The 22978-nt window shown below is 47.7% G+C and overlaps 1 protein-coding gene across 1 annotated transcript in view; it reads right to left on the bottom strand.

Moving 5' to 3' along the window:
* HPRT1 (hypoxanthine phosphoribosyltransferase 1) overlaps window positions 1-22978 on the bottom strand; it is a 486680-nt gene that overhangs the window by 280643 nt on the left and 183059 nt on the right. The window contains exon 4 of the mRNA XM_069212493.1: window positions 13553-13618. Within this exon, the coding sequence (XP_069068594.1) occupies window positions 13553-13618 (66 nt within the window). The remainder of the gene's footprint in view (window positions 1-13552; window positions 13619-22978) is intronic.

A 22978-nucleotide genomic window follows, 5' to 3' on the forward strand; every position in this document is an offset into this window, starting at 1 on the left:
ACCATGTGAAAGTGGTCTGATTTGATGTAGGTGTTTAGTGTTCTGAGATCTAGGATTGGTCTCAGTGTTTCGTCCTTTTTTGGTATTAGAAAGTACAGTGAGTAAACTCCCGTGTTTGTTTGTGTACATGGTACCAATTCTATTGCGTCCTTTTGCAGTAATGCTTGAACTTCTAGTTCTAGAAGGTCTAGATGTTGTTTTGACATATTCCGTGTTTTTGGTGGGACATCTGGAGGGAGTTGGAGAAATTCTATGTAATAACCATGTCGGATAATTGCTAAGACCCAAGTGTCTGTTGTTATCTCCTCCCAAGATTTGTAAAACTGACTTAGTCTTCCCCCCACTGGTGTTGTGTGAAGGGGTTGAGTGACTTGTGAGTCACTGTTTGGTTGGAGGGGTTTTTGGACGTTGAAATTTTCCCCGGTTTCTAGGGAATTGTCCTCCTCTGTACTGGCCCCGAAAGCCTCCCCTTTGGTACTGTCCCTGGTATGTAGCCGGTGTTGATTATGAGGTGCTGGCTTGTGTGGCTTGACCCCGAAACCCCCCTCTGAAGGTTGTTTTGCGGAAGGTGCCGAAAGTGCCTCTGCCCTGCGGGGAATAGAGTGCGCCCATGGCCTTGGCTGTGTCAGTGTCCTTTTTCAATTTCTCAATTGCCGTGTCGACTTCGGGTCCAAACAATTGTTGTTCATTGAACGGCATATTGAGCACCGCTTGCTGTATTTCCGGTTTAAAGCCAGATGTGCGCAACCATGCGTGCCTTCCTATGGTTACTGCGGTATTTATTGTTCTTGCAGCTGTGTCCGCTGCGTCCATAGAGGAGCGTATTTGGTTATTGGAGATGTTTTGTCCCTCCTCAACCACTTGTTTTGCCCGTTTCTGAAATTCCTTGGGTAGATGCTCGATGAGATGTTGCATCTCGTCCCAATGGGCTCTATCATATCGCGCTAGGAGCGCCTGAGAGTTGGCGATGCGCCACTGGTTTGCAGCTTGTACTGCGACCCTTTTCCCAGCCGCGTCGAACTTGCGGCTCTCCTTATCCGGAGGTGGTGCCTCGCCTGATGTGTGCGAGTTGGCTCTCTTGCGAGCTGCCCCTACCACGACTGAATCTGGTGGCAGCTGTGAGGTGATAAAAGTAGGGTCCGTGGGCGTTGCTTTATATTTTTTCTCCACCCTTGCAGTTATCGCTCTACTCTTGACAGGTTCTTTGAAGATCTGCTTTGCGTGCCTTAGCATTCCTGGAAGCATAGGCAGGCTTTGGTAGGTGCTATGGGTGGAGGAGAGTGTGTTGAAAAGGAAGTCATCCTCGACAGGTTCTGCGTGTAACGACACGTTATGGAACTCTGCTGCCCTAGCTACCACCTGTGCATACGCTGTGCTGTCCTCAGGTGGTGAGGGCTTGGTAGGGTACGACTCAGGACTATTGTCTGATACTGGGGCATCGTATAGGTCCCAAGCGTCTTGGTCATCCTGGCTCATGGTGGTATGAGCCGGTGAATGTGACGGAGTCTGTACCGGTGATACATGAGTTACAGGTGGAGGAGAGGGTGGCGGGGTTACCTTTTTAACCACTTTTGTTTGTGGTGTTTGTTCCTGTGTTTGGAACTCGAGTCTCCTTTTTCTCCTGATTGGGGGAAGGGTGCTGATTTTCCCTGTCCCACTTTGTATGAAGATCCGCTTTTGTGTGTGGTCCATGTCAGTGGTCTGCAACTCTTCCTCAAATCTGTGCTTGCGCATTTGAGAGGACAGTGATTGTTCCTCTGAATACGAGCTGGCAGTCGGTTCGGTTGCCGGTCGTTTTGGCACCGAAACTGTGTCTTTGCTTGTTTTCGGCTCCGAGGAGAATTTCCTCTTTTTCGGAGTCGAGCCTTCTCGGCGTCGATCCTCCTCGGTGCCGCTGTCTCTGCGTCGAGCAGCTTCGGTTCCGCTGTCTCGGCGTCGATCTTTTTCGGCAGCAGTGTCTCGGTCCCGAGATTGCTGCGTGCCTGTGTCTCGACCCGAGTCGGACGATCTCGGCACCGGTTCGGCCTTTTTCGGTGCCGATGGTAGGTCACCTACTTTATGGGTTGAGCCATGGCCTGTTGGCAGTGGCATCCCCTGGGCCTTGTCTGTTTTCTTGTGTGGTGCTTGCTTAGACGTCTTACTCACGGTTTCTTCGACGTCGAATTCGTCCGAGTCCGATTCATGAATGGAGAAGGCTTCCTCTTCTTCTCCTTGTTCCTCGAACCCTCGTTGTCCTGTCGGCGTGGCCGCCATCTGTAATCTTCCGGCTCGCCGGTCAAGGAGCGTTTTTCGGGACCGAAACGCACGACAGGCCTCACACGTCTCTTCCTTGTGCTCGGGCGACAGGCACAAGTTACAGACCAAATGTTGGTCTGTATATGGAAATTTATTGTGGCATTTAGGACAGAATCGGAACGGGGTCCGTTCCATCAGTGTCGATCTTACACGCGGTCGGGCCGACCAGGCCCAGACGGGGGATCGAAATTACCCCGAAGGGCTACCGGAGCTCTTCACGATTCGGTGTCGATTCTATTCTAACCCGATACCGAACGAAACGATACCGACGTAGTTTTCCGAAGTTATGACTATCTTTCCGTCCCGAAACCCGGAGCGAAAAGGAACACGTCCGAACCCGATGGCGGAAAAAAAACAATCTAACATGGAGTCGACGCCCATGCGCAATGGAACAAAGGAGGAGGAGTCCCTTGGTCTCGTGACTCGAAAAGACTTCTTCGAAGAAAAACAACTTGTAACACTCCGACCCAACACCAGACGGCGGACTATGCACAACATGTGTATCTGCAGCTACACGTGCCACCGAACATTATATTTCAAGGCAGAGAGGTAGGGACAACTGTCAGTGCAGACTGTTAGAGCCTTTTTGGCACGGTCCCGGGCGGTAAGCTCGATCTCAAACCAGGTGTTTGCCTGGGAGTCGAGACTCTTACTGAGATGAACCTTGGAGGAAGATTCTCCGATGGTATGCATCGTTTAGGTGCAGTCTGTGCCCTGGGTGTGGGTTTCGTGAGGGCCCTTAAGAGTTTCTGAATTCAGGGTCCTCAAAGGACAGTATAGTGGACTTAGATTACCCTGGTATACCGGGATACCAAACGGATAACCCCCTCTCATTTGGAGTATATTCCTTCAACATTGTCTATGCTGAGCTCAGTCGATGGCTTGGGAGAGCTTAGGTGCTGCACTCTGTAGTGCTCCCACCAATGCTCCCTCCTGTAATAGGCAGTGTTCTGGTTCCTAAAAACCTAGTGTTAGAGGATGGTTCTGACCAACAGGTCTGCCCTGATTTTTCGATTTTTGACCACCTGGTTTTTGACCGTTTACTGTGAGGAAGCCTCCTATGAGGTGACTCCCGCACAATAAACACATGGTAAAATGGACTGCACGTGTTTACCGCTGGTGTCGCCATGCTAAGGAAAGGCTGCTGTGGCGCAGCAAGGCAGGAGGCCCCGGGCAGGTTACATGTGATCATGGGTGCGCATGGATGTGTACCCATGTGAGGGCTGTGAGAGGAGGATTCCTAGTGTGTGCAGCCCTAGAACTGCGCTTAGGTAGTCCTGGTGCAGGAGGAACTATGCAGAGTGGGTGGTGACCTGGAGTAGGTCTCATGAGAGGGGTGTATACATGTGAGGGAGAGTCAGTGTGCTTACTGTCTTTTCACTGTAGGGACACCCAGTTCAATGCCAATGTCAGGGTGCTTAAGATATTTGCATTGGGGGGATACTCCATTGAATGTCAAAGGGAAAGGAGGGCCTAGGGTGCAACTCCAGTTCTCTGGGGTCCACCGAGACCAGAGTCACACCAAAGTATACTGTAACCTGTAAGAAAAGAATGATGCAGTAGGTTACAAGCGCATAGTTGTACAACTTATGGGTCATCCAAAGATGTAATCTTTCTCTGCCTCAGCTCAGGATTAGGGCCAATTACTGCTCTGACCAGTTGCTGGAGCAGGGCCTAGCATCAATCAGCCAGCTGTCATTCCGTGCCAGGAGCAGGCTGGAGAAGCCCTGCGAGGAATGTCAGGTAGGAGGGGCTGAGACTTTCAGAGCACATGTGGCAACTAACTCCTGGAGGATGCCATCTTGAGCTATCCCAGAAGACTGTGCAAGAAGGAGGGGATGGGGGCAAGGAAGTGATGTGGCACATCTGGATAGGCCAGAGGTGCAGACCTGCTGGACACTTCCGCCCCCACTTAAAAGGTCCTGCACAGGGGAGAGCTCGCTCTCTTGGCTGTGCTTCACTGCTGGACACTGGGACTGCAGACGGGCGTCATGGACAACTGGAAGGAAGAACCTCCTGACTGCCCTTGGGGCAGGGACTGTGCCCCTGAAGGATTCCAGGCCAGCGAAGCGAATGCCAGGGCCAGGCAAGCTGGCCCCCTTATCCCCCCAGAGGACTAGTTGGGGGAAGGACTGGGCTAGCGCAAGGAGAGCACGCTGCCCAGAAGGAAAAGAGGGAACCCAGAGGAAAGATTGGAGCAGGAGTCAGTGGGACTGGCTCCCTGATGATCTGGGACCCTTCCAGGCCAGGAGGCCTAAGGAGAGTGCTCCTGGTGGCAAGGGCTTGTCACCAGGAGAGGAACGAAACCAGAATGAAGAAAATCGGCCCTTGGGGGCCCGAGATATCACAGGACAAAGAATGGCGACCTTTGAGAAAGCAGCTATGAAGCGTGTGGAGCTCCGCAGCTGCTTGAGACTGTGCCCCCAGGGTGGGCCAGGGCCTGGGGGCTGCCCAGGAAGAAGAGGTGAACAGGGGAGTGTCATCGCACTCCCCCTCTCTGAAGAAGAAGGGGCCCAGACCCCATCCCGTGGCCCCGTGAAGCCTGGTCCCGTGTTGGACATTAAATGGGGGGGGCCGTCGCGCACCCCCCTGCCGCTGTGGAAAGGGGACCCCGGACCCCATCCCGGGGCCCCCGGCAGCGAAGACAAGCCGGGGAGCGCCGTCGCGCTCCCCGTGAAGAAGAAGGGATGAATGGGGGGGGTGCCGTCGCGCACCCCCCAGCAGAAGGGAAGACGGGGAGCACCGTCGCGCTCCCTGTGAAGATGGTGAAATGGGGCCCTGGACCCCATCCCGGGGCCCCGAGAAGAGGCAGGAGTGGGGGTGCGCTGTTGCGCTCCCCGTGAATGTGGCCAGAGGGGCCCCGGACCCCATCCCGGGGCCCCGAACAGAAGAGGGCCTGGGGGAGCGCCGTTGCGCTCCCCACTAAGGAGGAGAGGGGCCCCGGACCCCATCCCGGGGCCTCGAGAAGAGGACGACTCCGGGGAGTGCCGTCGCGCTCCCCGTTGTAAGGAGGAGGGGCCCCGGACCCCTTCCCGGGGCCCCAAAGATGCCAGAAGGAAGGGGGAGTGCCGCTGCACTCCCCCTGCGCGGCCCGAGCGGCCGCAAGCATCCCTGAGTCTGCCCGCTGAGGCGGGCAGACTCCAATGCAGATGGCCGGCTCCCGCAGCAGCACCCGGAGGTGCTGGCCGTGCAGGGAGCCAGCGGGGGCGGCCAGGGGTGGGCTCCCTGAGCCGCCCTCCAACGAGGGATCCGCTTTGTGGTGTGGGGGGTGTCCGGGTGGAACCGACACCCCCAAAAAGAAAGGCAGAAAGGAAAAGGCACAGCGGCTCTCCCCAGCGCAGCGGGAGAGCCGCTCATCCAGTATGCAGCCGCCCCAGCATGCTTTGCGGGGCAGGGGCTGTTTGAGCCCCTAAAACGCCTGTGGTGGTCCCAGGGAGATGGGGGCCACCACCAACGGACATACTGGGTCAAAATGGACTTATGTAAGTGACTGACGATACTAATCCCCCTGTTTTTGATTGTCAGCTGTTATAGGCAAGAGCATTTTGAGTTTGTAATTGGAGAAGCATTATTTAATTAGGTCCTGAGGAAGCGTCATTGGATCCTTTATGGACCGGATAGACACGAAACATGTCGACCCGATTTTGAGGAGGGTGTTGTAGTTCTTGACTACCCGGTTGTGTGTGATACAGTTTGAGAGTGGTCGAACATTACTTTGACCTTACTCTCCTGGTAATTGTTTTAATCTTGGCCTGCACCCCGCACTAATAAAGATAGTTCTTATAGAGGGTTTCTGAGACCCTTTGTTTATTTTTTCGCTCTCCTTTCTTTTCCTTTTTCCCTACTCACCTGCGGGATAGTGTGGCATAATCAAAAAAGAACTCCGGCAAAGAGCCCCCCGAAAGGGTGGTGCCCGTCAGACATTGCAGCGCCAGTCTGACGAGGAGCTGGTCCGATGATGAAGCATGACACCCATCTGGGTGTGTGAGGACTCTTGCTCCTATTGAATAGGACCTCCTATTGAATAGGACTTCCTAGTACTCACCCTGTCTATTTCTTATTGCTCTTTAGGAACAGTGCATTATATTATTAGTATGCACAATGTATTCACAAATGAAAGTATGCAGATTTTAAAAGGCAAGCACACGAATCAATGTAAGTGATGGACATGGCATGGGCGTGGTTTCAAGCCCAAAGACAGATTGCAGAACGGACGGGGCACTTTGAGCTTTCCCATAAAAATGGGCTTAGTACTCAGCTCTTAATCAATCGGACCGTACATACATTTAGAAAAATACTAAGTGGCATGATGCAACCCTCTTTGCAAGGAGGGAGAAAGAGGGAGCGACACCGGAAAAACACATCGGAGAAAATAGCCGTGGAAAGCATACTGGGTGTACCAGATTTTGTATGGTTAAAGCTGCACAACTTGGGCTCCATTTTCCAAATAATTACCAAAGTGAAAAAATGGATGCAGCCAAGCATGCGGAAGACAGAATGCAACAGAAGGAAATGAGGTGGCTTCAGAATAGTAGACTCAGTCCATACCACACCAAACACTGTCTTCTGATCCAAGTCAATGGTTTCTACTGTTTAACTGGTACCGATGTATCCAATATACACAATTAACTTAATCCTTCTCACGGGGGCGCACAGTGCTCGACGGCAAAACGGCCGCCACTCTGTGAGGCTTCGCCAGCTGAGGACAATTCCACAACATATATCCTATTTAATGGGAGTCATCGACACCCAGCTCGAGGCGGAATGCCTTTAATAACATGGCAATAGTGGGAAACTGAATAGTTTTACATTTCAACATTGCGGACATTGCTTTCGACTGGGCTGCTCTTCATAGAAGATGTGGCACGGCCTCATGGGTGCGGCCTGGGCCAGTCTCGGACGGGACTCGGATGATGCCGACTTGGCCAGCGATTGCAGCCCAGAGAAATCGCTCCAGTGAAAACGGAGCACGGCCGGCCACGCTGAAATCGGCGAAGCAGCAGCGAGCACAGACCCGTGCAGGGCTAGGGCGGTGGAGATTGGCGGGTGCGAAGGCCGCCGCAGAAAGACCCATATACTAAGGAGTGAGACCAAGTAACAGCTGCCCAGGCGGCAGGTACGCTTTCGTGGCATTCCCCTCCTCCCCCCTTTTGCTGCGAGTAACTGGCAGAGACATCGGGGGAGTTGGGCGGGCCGCAGAAGTTTGCAGCACACCTCAGCTGAGGCGCTCTGGATTTGAGGACGAGCGGCGCAACCCCTCTAAGTATACTGCTCCTGACGTTGAGACACTTAGCCTGGAGGGCGTCCCTTGGGAGGCCCGGAGTGCAACCTGCCCTGCCGGTGGGTTTTACACAGCTGCAACACGCACCTCAATTGCTACTTGGGAACCGGACAATGGAAGATGGGGACTTCTAGAGGATGAGGCTGCGCTACCTCACTGCTCCAGCACTTGACGCCCTTTAGCTCCTGTACAGTGGCACTCCATGCCGCTGGGTACTGTAAGTGGCTTTGGCCTCTCACCTACTGTGCCCCTCTCTCTGCCATCAGCTGAGACACTTGCTGCTGCGGAACCCCGGATGGGGACCTCCATTTGAGCTAGGCCTGCTTGTGCCCACCGTCGTCTGTCTGGAGGGTGGGGCGAGGCCACAGTCTATCTGTGGTTTTGTTCTGGTCCCCTCATTGGTCCCCTTTGAAGCCACCTTAGTGACAACTGCCTCCATCTGGGACCTCATCGCACCCATGGAGCTTGCGGAGCTTGGTCTCCTCGTACTCTCCCCGCTGGTTGGTGGCGTTTGTGTGTGTATTTGGGGTGTCGGAGGGGCACTTCCACATGGGGAAGACAGGCGCCAAGCAGTCTAAAATCCCCTTTGAAAGTCGCAGGCGGACCAGGGCTTGAGGAGGCCCCCCGAGGACACCTTCCCTGACCAATCGGAAGATGACAATCCCTCTCGGCCAGCAACCGTTCGCACAATGTTTCTAGACAAACAAATCCTCTCGTCCATTGACTCCAAAACTGACCTACTGACAGAATAGATCATCTCAAAGAGAAAGTAGACTGGTATGGGGGCCAAATTGACCACCTAGAAAGCCGTTCGTCATACTTAGATGATGAACAGCAGGCGAAAAACTGCTGCAAATGGAAAAAGCACTGTAGATCATACGAACCAAAATGAAGTAAGTGCGATCAAGAAGAAATTATCTGCGCATTATTGGCATTTCGGAATCCACCTCCATGAGTCGTATGGAAGATTATGTTGAGGACATGTTGCAAACACTCTTTGGAGAGGCTATGTTTGCGAGGGCGCACAGCCCTCCTGGGGGCTCCAGCCCGCTTGATTATGGCCAAATTATTCAACTACAGAGACCGTGGCATTAGCTCGGATTAGCTCGGAACCAGACACCCCTTAATGAGTCAGTACAACACCAAAACCAGCTACCCGAACTGCACTCTGGTAAAAAATATTGCTGCGCAGCTTGAACAGCCAATCAAGTGCTTCCTGCTGAAAACCGACGATTGCATCTCGTGATATACCCTGACAAATTGAGGATCCGTCATAAGGGCAAAATCCGTTATTTCACTGACCCCAAAATGGTGGTCAGGCTTGTTAAGATGATTCTGCGCTCAGACGCAAAAGATGCACGTGACGGCCACAATGCAATGAATGCCCAGCTGAGTGAAAATGATTGATGTTCACTGGTCACGTGGGATACATCTTCCATTTGGTTCTCACACATGTCCGATTTGATGCTGTCCTGTTATCGGTTGGGACCCTAAACTCCAGCCATCTCTCCTCGGCCACTCAACCTTCCATTCCAGGTCAAGGGAAGTTGGGCCTCCGGGTCTCCCACAAGGGATGATTCTCATGTTCTTGTCTCCATTTTCAGGGATGTTCTACGGGGGTATCGAAGGATTGGGTTCATGGAATGTTATTTGGGTGAGTTTATGCTGGCTTGCCTGATTGGGGGGCCAGAGTGGGAGCTGGGGGGTACTGTTGGGGTTTTGTCTATTGTTTGTCCTTGTGGCCCTTCCAGAAATCATTCCCTCTACTCTCTCCCACACTCAGGCCAGTCCCTACATTTCTGTGCCTTCGTCCCCTCGCTAGGGCGCTCGCAGAGGTCCCCACATTTGTTGAACACATTTATTTAACTTCGGATGGTCGGGCCTCAATGATGCTCACAAGGTAAGGTTGTTGCATTTATGCAATGCCATAATGTAGTTCTCTCTATGCTCCAGGAACTGCACCTCACCGAGGCCACCAGGACGCGTTTGTGGGCTGGATAGTTTGGTGAATGTCATATTGCACTTAACTCCAACTACTCCCGGACTAACCCCCGTAAGGGACTCACCTGGTGCACTCGGGCTGAGCTATAGGACACTATAGGCTTTTGGCTGGTGTACTTTATAACAGTACAGTCTGCCTTCTGTCAGTGTATGGACCCAAAACGGACTTCCCAGACTTCTTTGTAGAGGTCTGGTGCTTGGCTTGGATGCTGGGTCCAGGTGCTCTTTTGGACAGTGGAGATTATTATTATACCCGATCCTGACCCAACATTGAGTGCAATAGGACAATTAGACCCCACACTCTAACGCATCTGCACTGTTGCATTCGCTCATGTTAGACAATCACTTAGTAGACTCTGGCGCTCTAAATAAGGATTGGTCAGGGAAGGCACCTGTGCAACCACTACACAGCAACACCTAGCCTCGCCTTGATCTGTGGATCACAACACGAGATGTAGACTCAGACCCATCGAGTAGATCACTGCCTCTGTGCACTCTCTGATCACGCCCCTGTCATACTAGAGCTGCGAATCCCAGGAAGTATACAGCGTGCATCCTGGCATCTTCCTAGTGGTGCTATCTGAGACCAAGCCTTTTAAGAAGAGGTGAGAGAAGCAATAGTGGGCTAATTTGATCGCAACAAGGGTCTGTTCAATCCCACTCTATCCTCTGGGAGGCTTCAAGGTGGTCATTGGAGGGGTCTGTATTGTCAAACAATCTGGGATCCTATGGACACCACAATGCAAGCTCTCTACATTGGTGATGGAGCTGCAGGATCCCGAACACCACTACTTTGCTGTAGGGGACAAGGCCACTCATGCACAGATTAGGTCCAAGCTTGATCGATATGCGGAGGCAGCGCAGTGAGAGGTGTGCTATCTTAGTAGTGAAGCTCGCACCCAACGCAACGGTGAGGATGATAAAGCAGGGATGACGTTAGCTAATCTCTTGAGCAAGCCTTGGGTCAGTGACTATGTGGTGGAACTTGAGGGCCACCAGGCGAGACTCAAAGTTGGTACAGAGGCAGTCCAACAGAAAATTACTTCTTTCTTCACCGCACTTTATTTCTACGCACACACACACTACATTCGCTGAGACTTACACAGACTACTTTGACACAATCCAATTACTAGAAGACTTTCACAGGCGCTTTTTGGATGCACTGTTTATGGTCGAAGTTATTGTACAAGTCATATGGGACAAAGCACCAGGACTTGATAGCTTCACAGCTGCCATTTATAAAGAATTTGCAGAGCTCTTAGCTCCCCATTTGCTTGGTATGTATGCAGAATCTCTTGAGGCTGGAGCTCTTCCACTGTCTTTGTGTGAGGCATTGTGATTATCCCTAAACTAGGTAAAGATCTGTGCAAATGTGAATCCTACCACCCAGTTTCTATGATAAACATTGACAATAAAATCCTGACGAAGTTGATTGCCTCCTGGATGCTCCTACTCCTGCTGCTCATTACTCGCCCAGACCAGTCTGGGTTTGTCCAGGGCAGATCCATCGCCCATAACCTACACCCTTATTTTGCTGTAGCCCACACGGTTGACCGATTGGACGCTGCAGTATTTTTAGATGCCACTAAGGAGTTTGATTGTTTGGAGTGGCTTTCTCTTTGCACTGCTAGCCCGCCTTGGAATCAATACTAAGTTTCTTCAACTTATTTGGCTTCTATATGAGAACCTGTTTGCGTAACAATGGCACCATTTCCAGTGACGTGGGGCACCCATCAGGTCTGCCCACTCTCACATTTAATGTTCGCCACAGCTATGGAACCACTAGCTGCACGCTTACGACAACAGCATACACACAGAGGCCTTGCATTTATGCGAAGGGCAATACAAGTTTCAATGTGTGCAGACGATGTCACACTTTATGTGGAAGATCCGCAGGACAACCTAGATGTCTCAATTAGGGAGTTTGTTCGGTTTGGCAATCTATCGGGAATCAAGATCAACTGGGCTAAATCTATTATATTCCCCTTGACAGATGCCACTACCCAATATGTTTCTGCATTCCCGCTCTGCTGGGTGGCGGAACCAGGGTGCTATTTGGGGATTTGGCTTAGCAGGGACCTCGATGAGCAATGGAGAGCTAACTGTGGATGCAAAATCTCCTGGCTAAAAGAACAACTAGCGCCCTGGTGCTTACTGCCACTCTCACAAGGAGGCTGGCGATAGCCAAGATGGTGGTGCTCCCCAAATTCCTTTGTTTGTGAACCTGCCCCTAACCCGGTCAACTCTGCTTTCACAAATGTCTGCATTCACATCTGATCACACTTGTTTGGGTAGAAAACAACCCAGGATATCCTGGGAGTTGCTTACCCTCCCTTTCGATCAGGGTGGACTTGCGTCCCTGACAGGGAACTCTATTATAAATGTGAGCATGCGCAATTTGCACATTTCTGGGTGCATGCCATACAGTCTGCCACAAGCACGAATGAACACATTCGCTTGAACGACCCAGGCGTGGACCAAACTCCAACGCAGAGCTCATGTAGATCACATTTTCGCTCCATCCATATCTATTTGTGGAGGTCTACATTGCCCTTTACTAGAGAAGCAGGCATGCATGCACGACTCGCCCACACTGCAAATGACTAGTATGGGAGCGCTATACCCAGATGATAACTTTATTGAAGCTGAGCAGGTGTTACATGAACCCTCTAACACCCTTTTGCATAAACTTAGCTATTTTCAACTACACACTGCTGTCCGTTTGCATCACGGCTCCTTCCCAAAAGCCCCTGAAACACTTCAAGCATTAGATGTGTTGCTCACCTCCCCATCCCGCGCTGCTTGATTATGAAATTATATCTTACAACGCATGCAGCTGCCCAGGTGGCAGCTTTCTGGTCTCGGGAGATGTGGGAGTCTGCCCTAAGCAGTACTATCTCAGCTGAATACTGGAAGTATTGCTGCATGCACTCTTGTACCATTTACCCTGATTACAGATTACGTCTGATGCATTTTAAGTTTTTGCATTGATAGTACTATACCCCTGAGCCACTGCATCAACTTGGTCTCTGAGCAGGTGCGCGGTGTCAGCGTTGCATGACACTCAGGGCAGACTTTCTACACTTAGCATGGACCTGTCCTGCAGTTTGAACCTTTTGATCTGAAATGTTTGATGTTATTGAGGCTACAGTGGGAAATGCAGTTGCCCGATCTCCACTGATTGCCTTGCTAGGTTTTGTAAAGGACATTTTGATGAGGGACGTGACTGGCGGGCAAGCTACTTGTCCTAGCTAAACAAAAGTCGCAATGTGCTGAGGACAGCGCAGAGTACCCGGTAAAACCGACGGAGTACATGATGCAGCAAACTGCCAAGAACAACTGCAAAGTTATTGGGATCTGATGCCAGCTGATTCACACCCTCAAGATATTTGGTCTCCAATGGTAACTTACCTGGGTGCGGAGACTGCAAACTCCCAGAGCCTCCCCGCACTCTAGAGATGATAGATAATGCTGGGGATGATAATACTGACTATGTGGTATCGGAACACTATCTTTACTGGTGCATAATTGTACTTGATTGGTTAACTGCCCGAGGGTCCTCATTCTCCCCTTTTCCCTTCCTCTCATTTTCTTCTCCATCTCTCTCCCCTAACGTACCTTCCTTTCTTAATCTCCCCTCCCTGCCATCCCTTCCAACAACTGAAGTCGCAATGCCATGTACAAGGAATTGTTCTCCTCTTAACATTTATCACCTATGACTGATTGTCAACTTCTACTTCGTTGCCCTTCTGTTTTTTTGTTTCTATACGTGTTTTAAGCAAATTCTTTAAACAAATTTCAAAAAATGGAGTGCGAGAAGGATTACGTCAAGGTAAGTAATAAAGCAATATTATTACAATATAATAAATTACATATGACCCAAAAGTAGCACGTTGTTAGATCCAGTTCCAACAAGAAGGGAGGTCTTCAGTTCTCCTCGAGTTCATGAATAATGTGCAGTACATCAGTACACACCTTTCCTGTCAGCGTGGATAGATCGTCGCCGCCGATTACTTTTATGTCTCCGGTTGACTGATCATTCTAGAATGCAAAAGGATTTAGTTAGTGAAGCAGTTCAGACCCAAGCACAAAATGCAAACAATAAATCTGCCAACAAAAACAATAAAGGCCCCGAAAGAGCCGCGTGCAGCATGTTGTCAAGTGCTAGAATTATACTACCCACAGTACAGAAAACGAAGTTTAGCTTTCTAGTAACACTGCAGGCAGGTAAAAACATTATACATCATATCCATGAGCGGCTTGAAAAATATCAATACAGTCCATTCACTACAAAAGAAAAAAGCCAACATGAACTATTTAGTGCACTACCAATGGAAAAACCATGTTTACGCTTGAGGAAACTAATCCCAACATCCTCAGAGAACAACATCCCTGCTTCAGTGGCTTGATACAAAATGATTCTCCACCTCCTGCAGATGCGATGAGGGCCCCCCTCAAGTCTCCTACATCTCCAAGATATTCATTGGCCTTGTGCTGAATGGGGCTCCCTGAATGTGTGGGGGCCATCTGGAGGGTTGGGAGTCCCCCCTGCACCACAGGGCCTTCAGGAGCCTCCTTATATCCCTGCTTTGCTTTTAAGGAGGATGAAATTCCGTATATATTCATCTTCTAATGAAAAAAAATCATTCTACTGATGGGATAAAACTAGAAGAGCTCAGTCATATGGTGTGCCTTTGACAGTGGGTATCAATGATGTCCACCAGTCCATGATTTCAGGGTTTCCTTAGGTGTCTAAATCCACTTCAAAAGCTCATTCAAGTTCTTTCAGGAACCATGAGCCTTACACACTGCTAACATAAATGTAACTTGAAAGTACCAGCCCAAAGTGGGGCTCTTAATCACTGCCCTAAATGAGAGCAGCGGACACCTTCTGGAACAACGCATCATATTGAAACTTCTAATGTGCAGACAGCAGCCAGTAGATGCAATGGAGTGTTTAGTTAGTTAGGAGGCTTAGCGTTATCCTTATTGTCAGGCACGCAGGTGTCGGGCATGGTAAGTCCAGATCCACTCTTGACTGTCCCTGGTCGTGGGGTTTCCCAAGCAGAAGTGAGATGGTAGCTGGGAAACTGAGGTGGGGGAGCCGCGTTTGCTTTGTTCTGCTTCCACTGCAGTTGAGGTAGTTCTTGTAAGGCACTGGCTGCTATGGAGTTGGGCAGCGAGTATTTGTGGAGCAGGGGACGGTCACATGACTCTTCCTGGCATCAATGCAAATGTACCTGCTGGCACTACCCATAGCATAATAATCGTCCCTTTTCAAGGCCAGAGGAATGTGCTTTAAAGCACCTAGTGTGCAAATGGACATGAATAGTGGAACTTGACACATATGCATGAAGGCAGCAGCAGGATTAGGGACTTAACATGCATCTTTGACACCAATATTTGCATAGATTTAACAATTTCTAGTACTCGCGCCAATATGTGGCAGTTATGCCAACACACAGGGATTGGAGTGATGACTCCAAGAGGAATGAAACATTGTAGTGATGAGGGAGGGTGCAAAGCAGACAAAATTAGACTGTGTCAATATTCAACTGATAGTACAAATTTGAAGTACTTTCTGCACTTCAGTTCCATACTATCACTACTGCCTTTATATCCCACAGGCACAGGACACTCTAGAGCCCCGTACTCATGCCATTTTGGGCTGCAAATAAGGCAACGTAAAGCATCATGGGCAATATCAATAGTGACTGGCCAGTCAACAGCCAATCCGAATGGTCTGAACACAATCATAGCCGTCAAAGGGCAGGCATTCAAAGTCCTTAAAACACAAAGTACCCTCAGAAATATTTTATCAGCTTCCTTGTACTAGTCAAGAATGGTTTCCTGTGTGAAGAAACCTCTCAGTATGTAAGCAGAAGCCAGTAGGTAAGCGATAAAAGTATTCAAGGAGATTGTCCAAATGTCAAATGGAGGCGGAGCCAAAAACATAAGAACGTCTCTTCGTGCACTGCTGGCTTCGTGTCCGGTCAGTTTCTTGTACTGCAAGTCCGCCTCCGTTTGATATTTGGACATTTTCCATGAATACTTTTACTGCTTACCTACTGGCCTCTACTTAAATACTGAGAGATTTCTTCACATTTTCAAGAACTATCCTTTTGATGGGGGGAAAAAAAAAAAACTTTCTTCTGTACACCAGACTTCTCTCTGCAAGCGAACAAGTCTAAGCCCTGAAAAGGACATCTTCCACACAACACGTGCCGCCTCTTGGCTAAAGTATAAAAGAAGTGCTCGACTCTACAAACATGTAAATTATGGCATTGACCAGCGCAACATCACATTTTCATTGTATATTTATTAGAGCTTTCTATTGCTGGGTCTGTCTGTATTCTTTTATTTGCAATTATGAGCACATTCTGCTTATTTGCACTAATTTAATATTAAATATGCACATCTTTTGTGTGTTTGTAGTCCTAATATATTACCTATGGACTCTACCTGGAGGTGTCCTTCGGATCTTCTATAAATTAGGTTGAGAGCGTTATTCTACATACCCTGTGCGCACTTAGCAGGTAGCATAAGTGTGATCAGTGTAGCACCCAACATTATATGAATCATGTAACAAAAACTTTATGTGCAGTCCTACTCAGCTTATATATTTGTTTTCGGATATGTGGTTAGTTCAACGACTGCTACCAACCACTGCTACAATATGTATAGTTGTTTAAAATGAAACTATATAGGGTTATAAAGAATAAGGGTATAGTAAATAACAAGCCTTTCACAATATTTCAGAGTCGTAATGTCTATTTCTTATTAAAGGTGACTGCTGATCTCATAACTAGACTAATAAGAAAATTAGATTGATTTTTCTGTATATATTGTAGGCGTCTGTGTATTATAAGGTGGTAATATGGAATCTTGGCTTTTATATTCATCTTTTCATCTTAATCCAATCCATTTTTGCATCTGCTCTGTTGCCGAATCCCAATGACTAGTAAGTAATATTAAGTTTGTTTACAGTTACTGCCAATTTTTATTTTTACTTTCCAGCCATCTATCATCCACTGGTATACGATTTTATTGATCTGTGCTTCATTTTCCACATATCTACGTTAATTCCATCAAAGGTTAGCTTCACCCATCTACTACAAACAATTCCGTTATTAGTACTGAATTCTGACACAAAGCATAAAATACAGAGTTTAGTTGCAGTGAGTGTTGGGCTGGGAACACTAGTACTCATGTACATCAGTAACTTCAAGTGATGCTATGGCTCATGCCCCAAAACCAAGAAACCCCTAAAATGTGTCAGTCAGCAGCAGTTCCTCCTTAAGGGTAAGCAGCGGTTCCTCCTTTAGGGTAGAGGAGTGTCACAAACCCTGCCCCCCCTCCCCTTTAGACAGCTGGGTAGAAAGCAGGTACAGGACTCCAGTGCCTGGTGGAGTGCCTAGGCAGCCAGCTCCAACCAATCGTGGCGCTTCTTTCAGGCTTCTAACATTATCAGCAGCATGAGAGCAGCGTCTGGATTCGTAGAGGGGAGTTGGCTGAGGCTCCAGGAGGACTTGCACTGACTGCCAAACGGGGTTGCCAGATGAAAACATAGAGCAGAGGACAAGGAAGCATGGGTAAGTAAATTTTTGAATTTATTTTACTGTATCCTTTTTGACCTCCTGCCAGGCACTGTGAGAAACTCGCACTGCCTTCAGCCTCAACTCCAGAGCTCTCAGTCACCGACTTTTAGAAACAAAAATCTGTTAATGAGCCAAGATTGAGAGCTATGGCATTGAGTCTAAAGGCATTGTGATTCGTTACAGTGCCTGACACTGGTGTTTCTTAATAATATTCCCTAATGGTTCCTTAGGCGTTATCGTAGTTATTTCAGCTGAGTCATGTCACGTGCTCCTCTTCAGGTATGCCCGTTACATTTATGCTCTTTCAGTGCTGACCACATTTGTTTTCAATGTCTTGAGGCCGGTACCACCACTGGTCTCCAAGAGAATACACAGGTGTTGGGCAGATTGCTATTTAAGCTAGAGTATCACTCAGATCGTAGTCGGGGTGTGTGAAGTTTGAGTCGTGCATGATTATTTGCCTTGATGAAGTTTCTGGAGTCTCCTGCCAAGCATATATGTGAAGTAGCGTTCCCCCTTTTTCTGCCTCACCAAGACTGGCCAGCACACTCCAGAGCCCTATAGTTGAGCCCACTGATGGGTCATGGCAGGCCAGACTAGACGATAACACTAGAGAAGAGAGAGAGTCACTCTAGCTGTACACTTAACCCCGTCATTTATTTAGGTGTGGAGGGCGATAACTAGATGGTGTACCTTTATTAGGTACACATTATGCGCTATTCTGAAATCAGGTCCCTGATGCTGGCTATTCATTTTCTGCTGCCTCTCATGTATAAACACGTCCAACGCAATGTGTTAAAGGCAGGTTCCCTCCCTATGAAATGCTTTCTAAGAAAAAAAAAAACACATCAAACTACTGCTTTTCTCTTTTTTTCCTTTTGCCCTCTTTTACAATTCACCTACCTCAATGTTTCGTTATTCATCATGCAATTAATCAGCTGTTATATGTGGCATCAAATAGAACGATTCTTTTAAAGTTAGGCAACGCAATAAGAGGACAAAATTAGTTTTAGTTTCTAACCAATGGGCGTCTGTGCGATGGACAGCAGATACATTTTTTCACTGCGTTGCCGAGCTCAAAAGAAAACGCACAGGGTGACCAATCCTCAGATGAACACGGAAAGGTCTAGCACACGCATTCTAACTGACTGATCGCACTGTCAACAGCAATTTCTTCAGAGTGAAGTGAACACGGGACTGTTTAAAGCTTGCAAATGGAGGATGGCCACGGATGGGCCTAGGGACTCCTAATTGCTGTCTCCTCAGTATTAGAACATTCTGGTCTTGAGTCCCAAAATAGCAATGTAAACAATATTTTTAGAAAATTAGTATAGTAAACGTTACATTTTGGGGAGCAGCAGCCCACTGTGGAAGATGAATGGGTCCACTGACATTCACAGCTGAGGCTCACAAGTTACATGCAAATGGTAAACGCTCTGCCCTATCTTATGTGTCTGTTGAGGGACCTTCCTGAATGTAAATTGATCACTGCTAATTGCATTTTGACTAAATGTAGAGACTTGTACTTTGGTACCAAAGACACTTGTCCTCAACCCTTGAGCACATCTGGCATACATCGTACCAATTTTAATGATCTTGGTTATTTAAATAACCAGTATTGTCACTTACTGCAGTTTCTAGCTGAATCCTAACCTATGCATGCTGAACAGTAATCCTTTGCTCGTCCTCGGAGGATGTTTAGTACCTCGACTTCCTGCTAACACAGCAGACGTCGTCAATGCATTTATTTACAATGTCGATTAGCCATCATACTTATTTCTATGTTGAAGAAACATGTATTTTCAAGGTTTCCTAATGTAGGCATCCTTGGAATTGGTAAAGGCTGCATAGGTATTAGCATAGAACAAACAATTATATTTTCTACATTCATCAAAATTAGTCTTAATTGTGTTTTTGCTCCCTTTTCCCCCAAAATGTTCTCACAGGGGCCATCTCCCCAAAGCACCCCTAGTTCAGTTAGGCCTACTTCGGTAAGTCACCTGTGTTAAAGAAAACTGAGCAACTAAGAACCTGTCCCGCCCTCTAGGATCTACACCATCATATCTCGGCAGACATGTACATCTTAACTACAGAGGCATTAAACAGTAGTTGATGATAGGATGGTTGTAAATTTAAATTCCGTTTGGAATTGATGCTTAGTCTCGCTCAGTGATGCTTAGTCTCGCTCCTACAGCGTAGAAATGGAAACCTTAATACCCAGCATTGCGTGATCCAATGTAAAACTATACCTATCAACCTGTCAACAAAACCATCGGAGACCGGGCACTGGAAGATTACTTCAGCCGACAGCAAGGCTGGCACGAGATTCAGAATGAAAATGTCACTTACCCAGTGTACATCTGTTCGTGGCATCAGTCACTGTAGATTCGCATGTTTTGCATAGCTCGCCATCTGGTGTTGGGTCGGAGTGTTACAAGTTGTTTTTCTTCGAAGAAGTCTTTCGAGTCACGGGACCGAGTGACTCCTCCTTTTGTCTCCATTGCGCATGGGCGTCGACTCCATCTTCGATTGTTTTTCCCCGCAGAGGGTGAGGTAGGAGTTGTATTGTAGTAATAGTGCCCATGCAATGGAGTGACTAAGTATGTACCTATTTAAGGTTAAAATAATATATATACAAATAGTTGAAGGTACCTTCCGAACTGCTACAGGCTCCCGGGGAGGCGGGTGGGCACATGCGAATCTACAGCGACTGATGCCACGAACAGATGTACACTGGGTAAGTGACATTTTCAGTTCGATGGCATCTGTCGCTGTAGATACGCATGTTTTGCATAGACTAGTAAGCAGTTATCTCCCCAAAGCGGTGGCTCAGCCTGTAGGAGTGGGAGTAGTCTGAAACAATGTTCTTAATACGGCTTGACCTACTGTGGCTTGTTGTGCGGATAACACGTCTACACAGTAGTGCTTGGTGAATGTGTGAGGCGTAGACCATGTGGCTGCCTTACATATTTCTTGCATTGGGATGTTTCCTAGAAAGGCCATGGTAGCACCTTTCTTTCTGGTTGAGTGTGCCCTTGGTGTAATGGGCAGTTGTCGTTTAGCTTTAAGGTAGCAGATTTGGATGCATTTAACTATCCATCTGGCTATACCTTGTTTTGATATTGGGTTTCCTGCATGAGGTTTTTGGAATGCAATAAATAGCTGTTTAGTTTTCCTGATGCTCTTTGTTCTGTCAATGTAATACATTAATGCTCTTTTGACATCTAAAGTATGTAGTGCCCTCTCAGCTACGGAATCTGGCTGTGGGAAGAACACTGGAAGTTCCACTGTTTGATTTAGACGGAACGGTGAAATAACTTTTGGTAGAAATTTAGGATTAGTCCTTAGGACGACCTTATTTTTGTGTAGTTGTATAAAAGGTTCTTGTATTGTAAACGCCTGAATCTCGCTTACTCTTCTTAGAGAGGTAATGGCGATGAGAAATGCAACCTTCCATGTTAGGAACTGTATTTCGCAGGAGTGCATGGGTTCAAAAGGTGGACCCATAAGTCTAGTTAAGACAACATTTAGGTTCCATGAAGGAACAGGTGGTGTTCTTGGTGGAATAATTCTTTTAAGGCCCTCCATGAATGCTTTAATGACTGGTATCCTATATAGGGAAGTTGAATAGGTAGGCTGCAGGTATGCAGATATTGCTGCAAGGTGTATTTTAATGGAAGAGAAAGCTAGGTTAGATTTTTGTAAGTGAAGCAAGTAACCCACTACATGTTTTGGGGTTGCGTGTAATGGTTGGATTTGATTAATATGGCAGTAGCAAACAAACCTCTTCCATTTACTGGCATAGCAGTGCCTGGTGGATGGCCTTCTGGCTTGCTTTATGACTTCCATACATTCTTGGGTAAGTTGTAAGTGTCCGAATTCTAGGATTTCAGGAGCCAGATTGCTAGATTCAGCGATGCTGGATCTGGGTGTCTGATCGTTTGGTTGTGTTGTGTTAACAGATCCGGCCTGTTGGGCAGTTTGATGTGGGGTACTACTGATAGGTCTAGCAGCGTTGTGTACCAGGGTTGCCTTGCCCAAGTTGGTGCTATTAATATGAGTTTGAGTTTGTTTTGACTGAGTTTGTTTACCAGATAAGGAAGGAGAGGAGAGGAGGAAAAGCGTAGGCAAATATCCCTGACCAGTTGATCCATAGGGCATTGCCGTGGGACTGCCTGTGTGGGTATCTGGATGCGAAGTTTTGGCATTTTGCGTTCTCTTTTGTCGCAAACAAGTCTATTTGAGGTGTTCCCCAGAGCGTGAAGTAAGTGTTCAGAATTTGGGGGTGAATTTCCCATTCGTGGACCTGTTGGTGATCTCGAGAGAGATTGTCTGCGAGTTGATTCTGAATTCCTGGGATAAATTGTGCTATTAGGCGAATTTGGTTGTGAATTGCCCAACGCCATATCTTTTGTGCCAGCAGGCTCAATTGCGTTGAGTGCGTCCCCCCTTGTTTGTTTAGATAATACATTGTTGTCATGTTGTCTGTTTTGACGAGAATGTATTTGTGAACTATTATTGGTTGAAAAGCCTTTAGTGCTTGAAAAACGGCTAGCAGTTCTAGGTGATTTATATGCAGTTTTGTTTGATGTACGTTCCATTGTCCTTGTATGCTGTGTTGATCGAGGTGTGCTCCCCACCCTGTCATGGAAGCATCTGTTGTTATTACGTATTGTGGCACTGGGTCTTGGAAAGGCCGCCCTTTGTTTAAATTTATATTGTTCCACCATAGAAGCGAGAGGTAAGTTTGGCGGTCTATTAACACCAGATCTGTAAGGTGACCCTGTGCTTGTGACCACTGTGATGCTAGGCACTGTTGTAAGGGCCTCATGTGCAGTCTTGCGTTTGGGACAATGGCTATGCATGAAGACATCATGCCTAGGAGTTGTAATATCATCTTTGCTTGTATTTTCTGTGTTCGATACATGCGTTGTATGATGTTGTTGAAATTTTGAATTCTTTGTGGACTTGGAGTGGCTACTCCTATTGTTGTGTTTATTATGGCTCCTAGGTATTGTTGTACCTTGCGCGGCAGAATGTAGGATTTTGCGAAGTTGACTGTGAACCCTAGTTTGTAGAGGGTTTGTATGATTTGATTTGTGTGGTGTGAGCACGTTATTAACGAATGGGTCTTGATTAGCCAGTCGTCTAGATACGGGAATACATGTATTTGCTGCCTTCTGATGTGTGCAGCGACTACTGCTAGACATTTGGTAAAGACTCTTGGTGCGGTTGTTAAACCGAAAGGCAGTACCTTGAATTGGTAGTGTATTTCTTTGAATACAAACCTTAGGTATTTCCTGTGCGATGGATGTATTGGTATATGGAAATACGCGTCTTTGAGGTCTAATGTTGTCATGTAGTCGTGTAGTTTCAGCAATGGTAACACTTCTTGTAGTGTGACCATGTGAAAGTGGTCTGATTTGATGTATGTGTTTAGTATTCTTAGGTCTAGGATTGGTCTTAGCGTTTTGTCCTTCTTTGGTATTAAGAAGTACAGTGAATAAACTCCTGTGTTTATTTGTGTGTTTGGTACTAACTCGATTGCGTTCTTTTGCAATAGTGCTTGAACTTCTATCTCCAGGAGCTCGGAATGATGTTTTGATAAATTTTGTGCTCTTGGTGGTATGTTTGGAGGGAATTGTAGAAATTCTATGCAATAACCATTTTGGATAATTGCTAGAACCCAAGTGTCTGTAGTGATTTCCTTCCATGCTTTGTAATAATGACCTATTCTTCCCCCCACTGGTGTTGTGTGGAGGGGGTGAGTGACATGTGAGTCACTGCTTAGTTGTAGGGGTTT

The sequence above is a fragment of the Pleurodeles waltl genome, chromosome 2_1 (genome assembly GCF_031143425.1).
Source record: "Pleurodeles waltl isolate 20211129_DDA chromosome 2_1, aPleWal1.hap1.20221129, whole genome shotgun sequence".
Taxonomy (NCBI): domain Eukaryota; kingdom Metazoa; phylum Chordata; class Amphibia; order Caudata; family Salamandridae; genus Pleurodeles; species Pleurodeles waltl.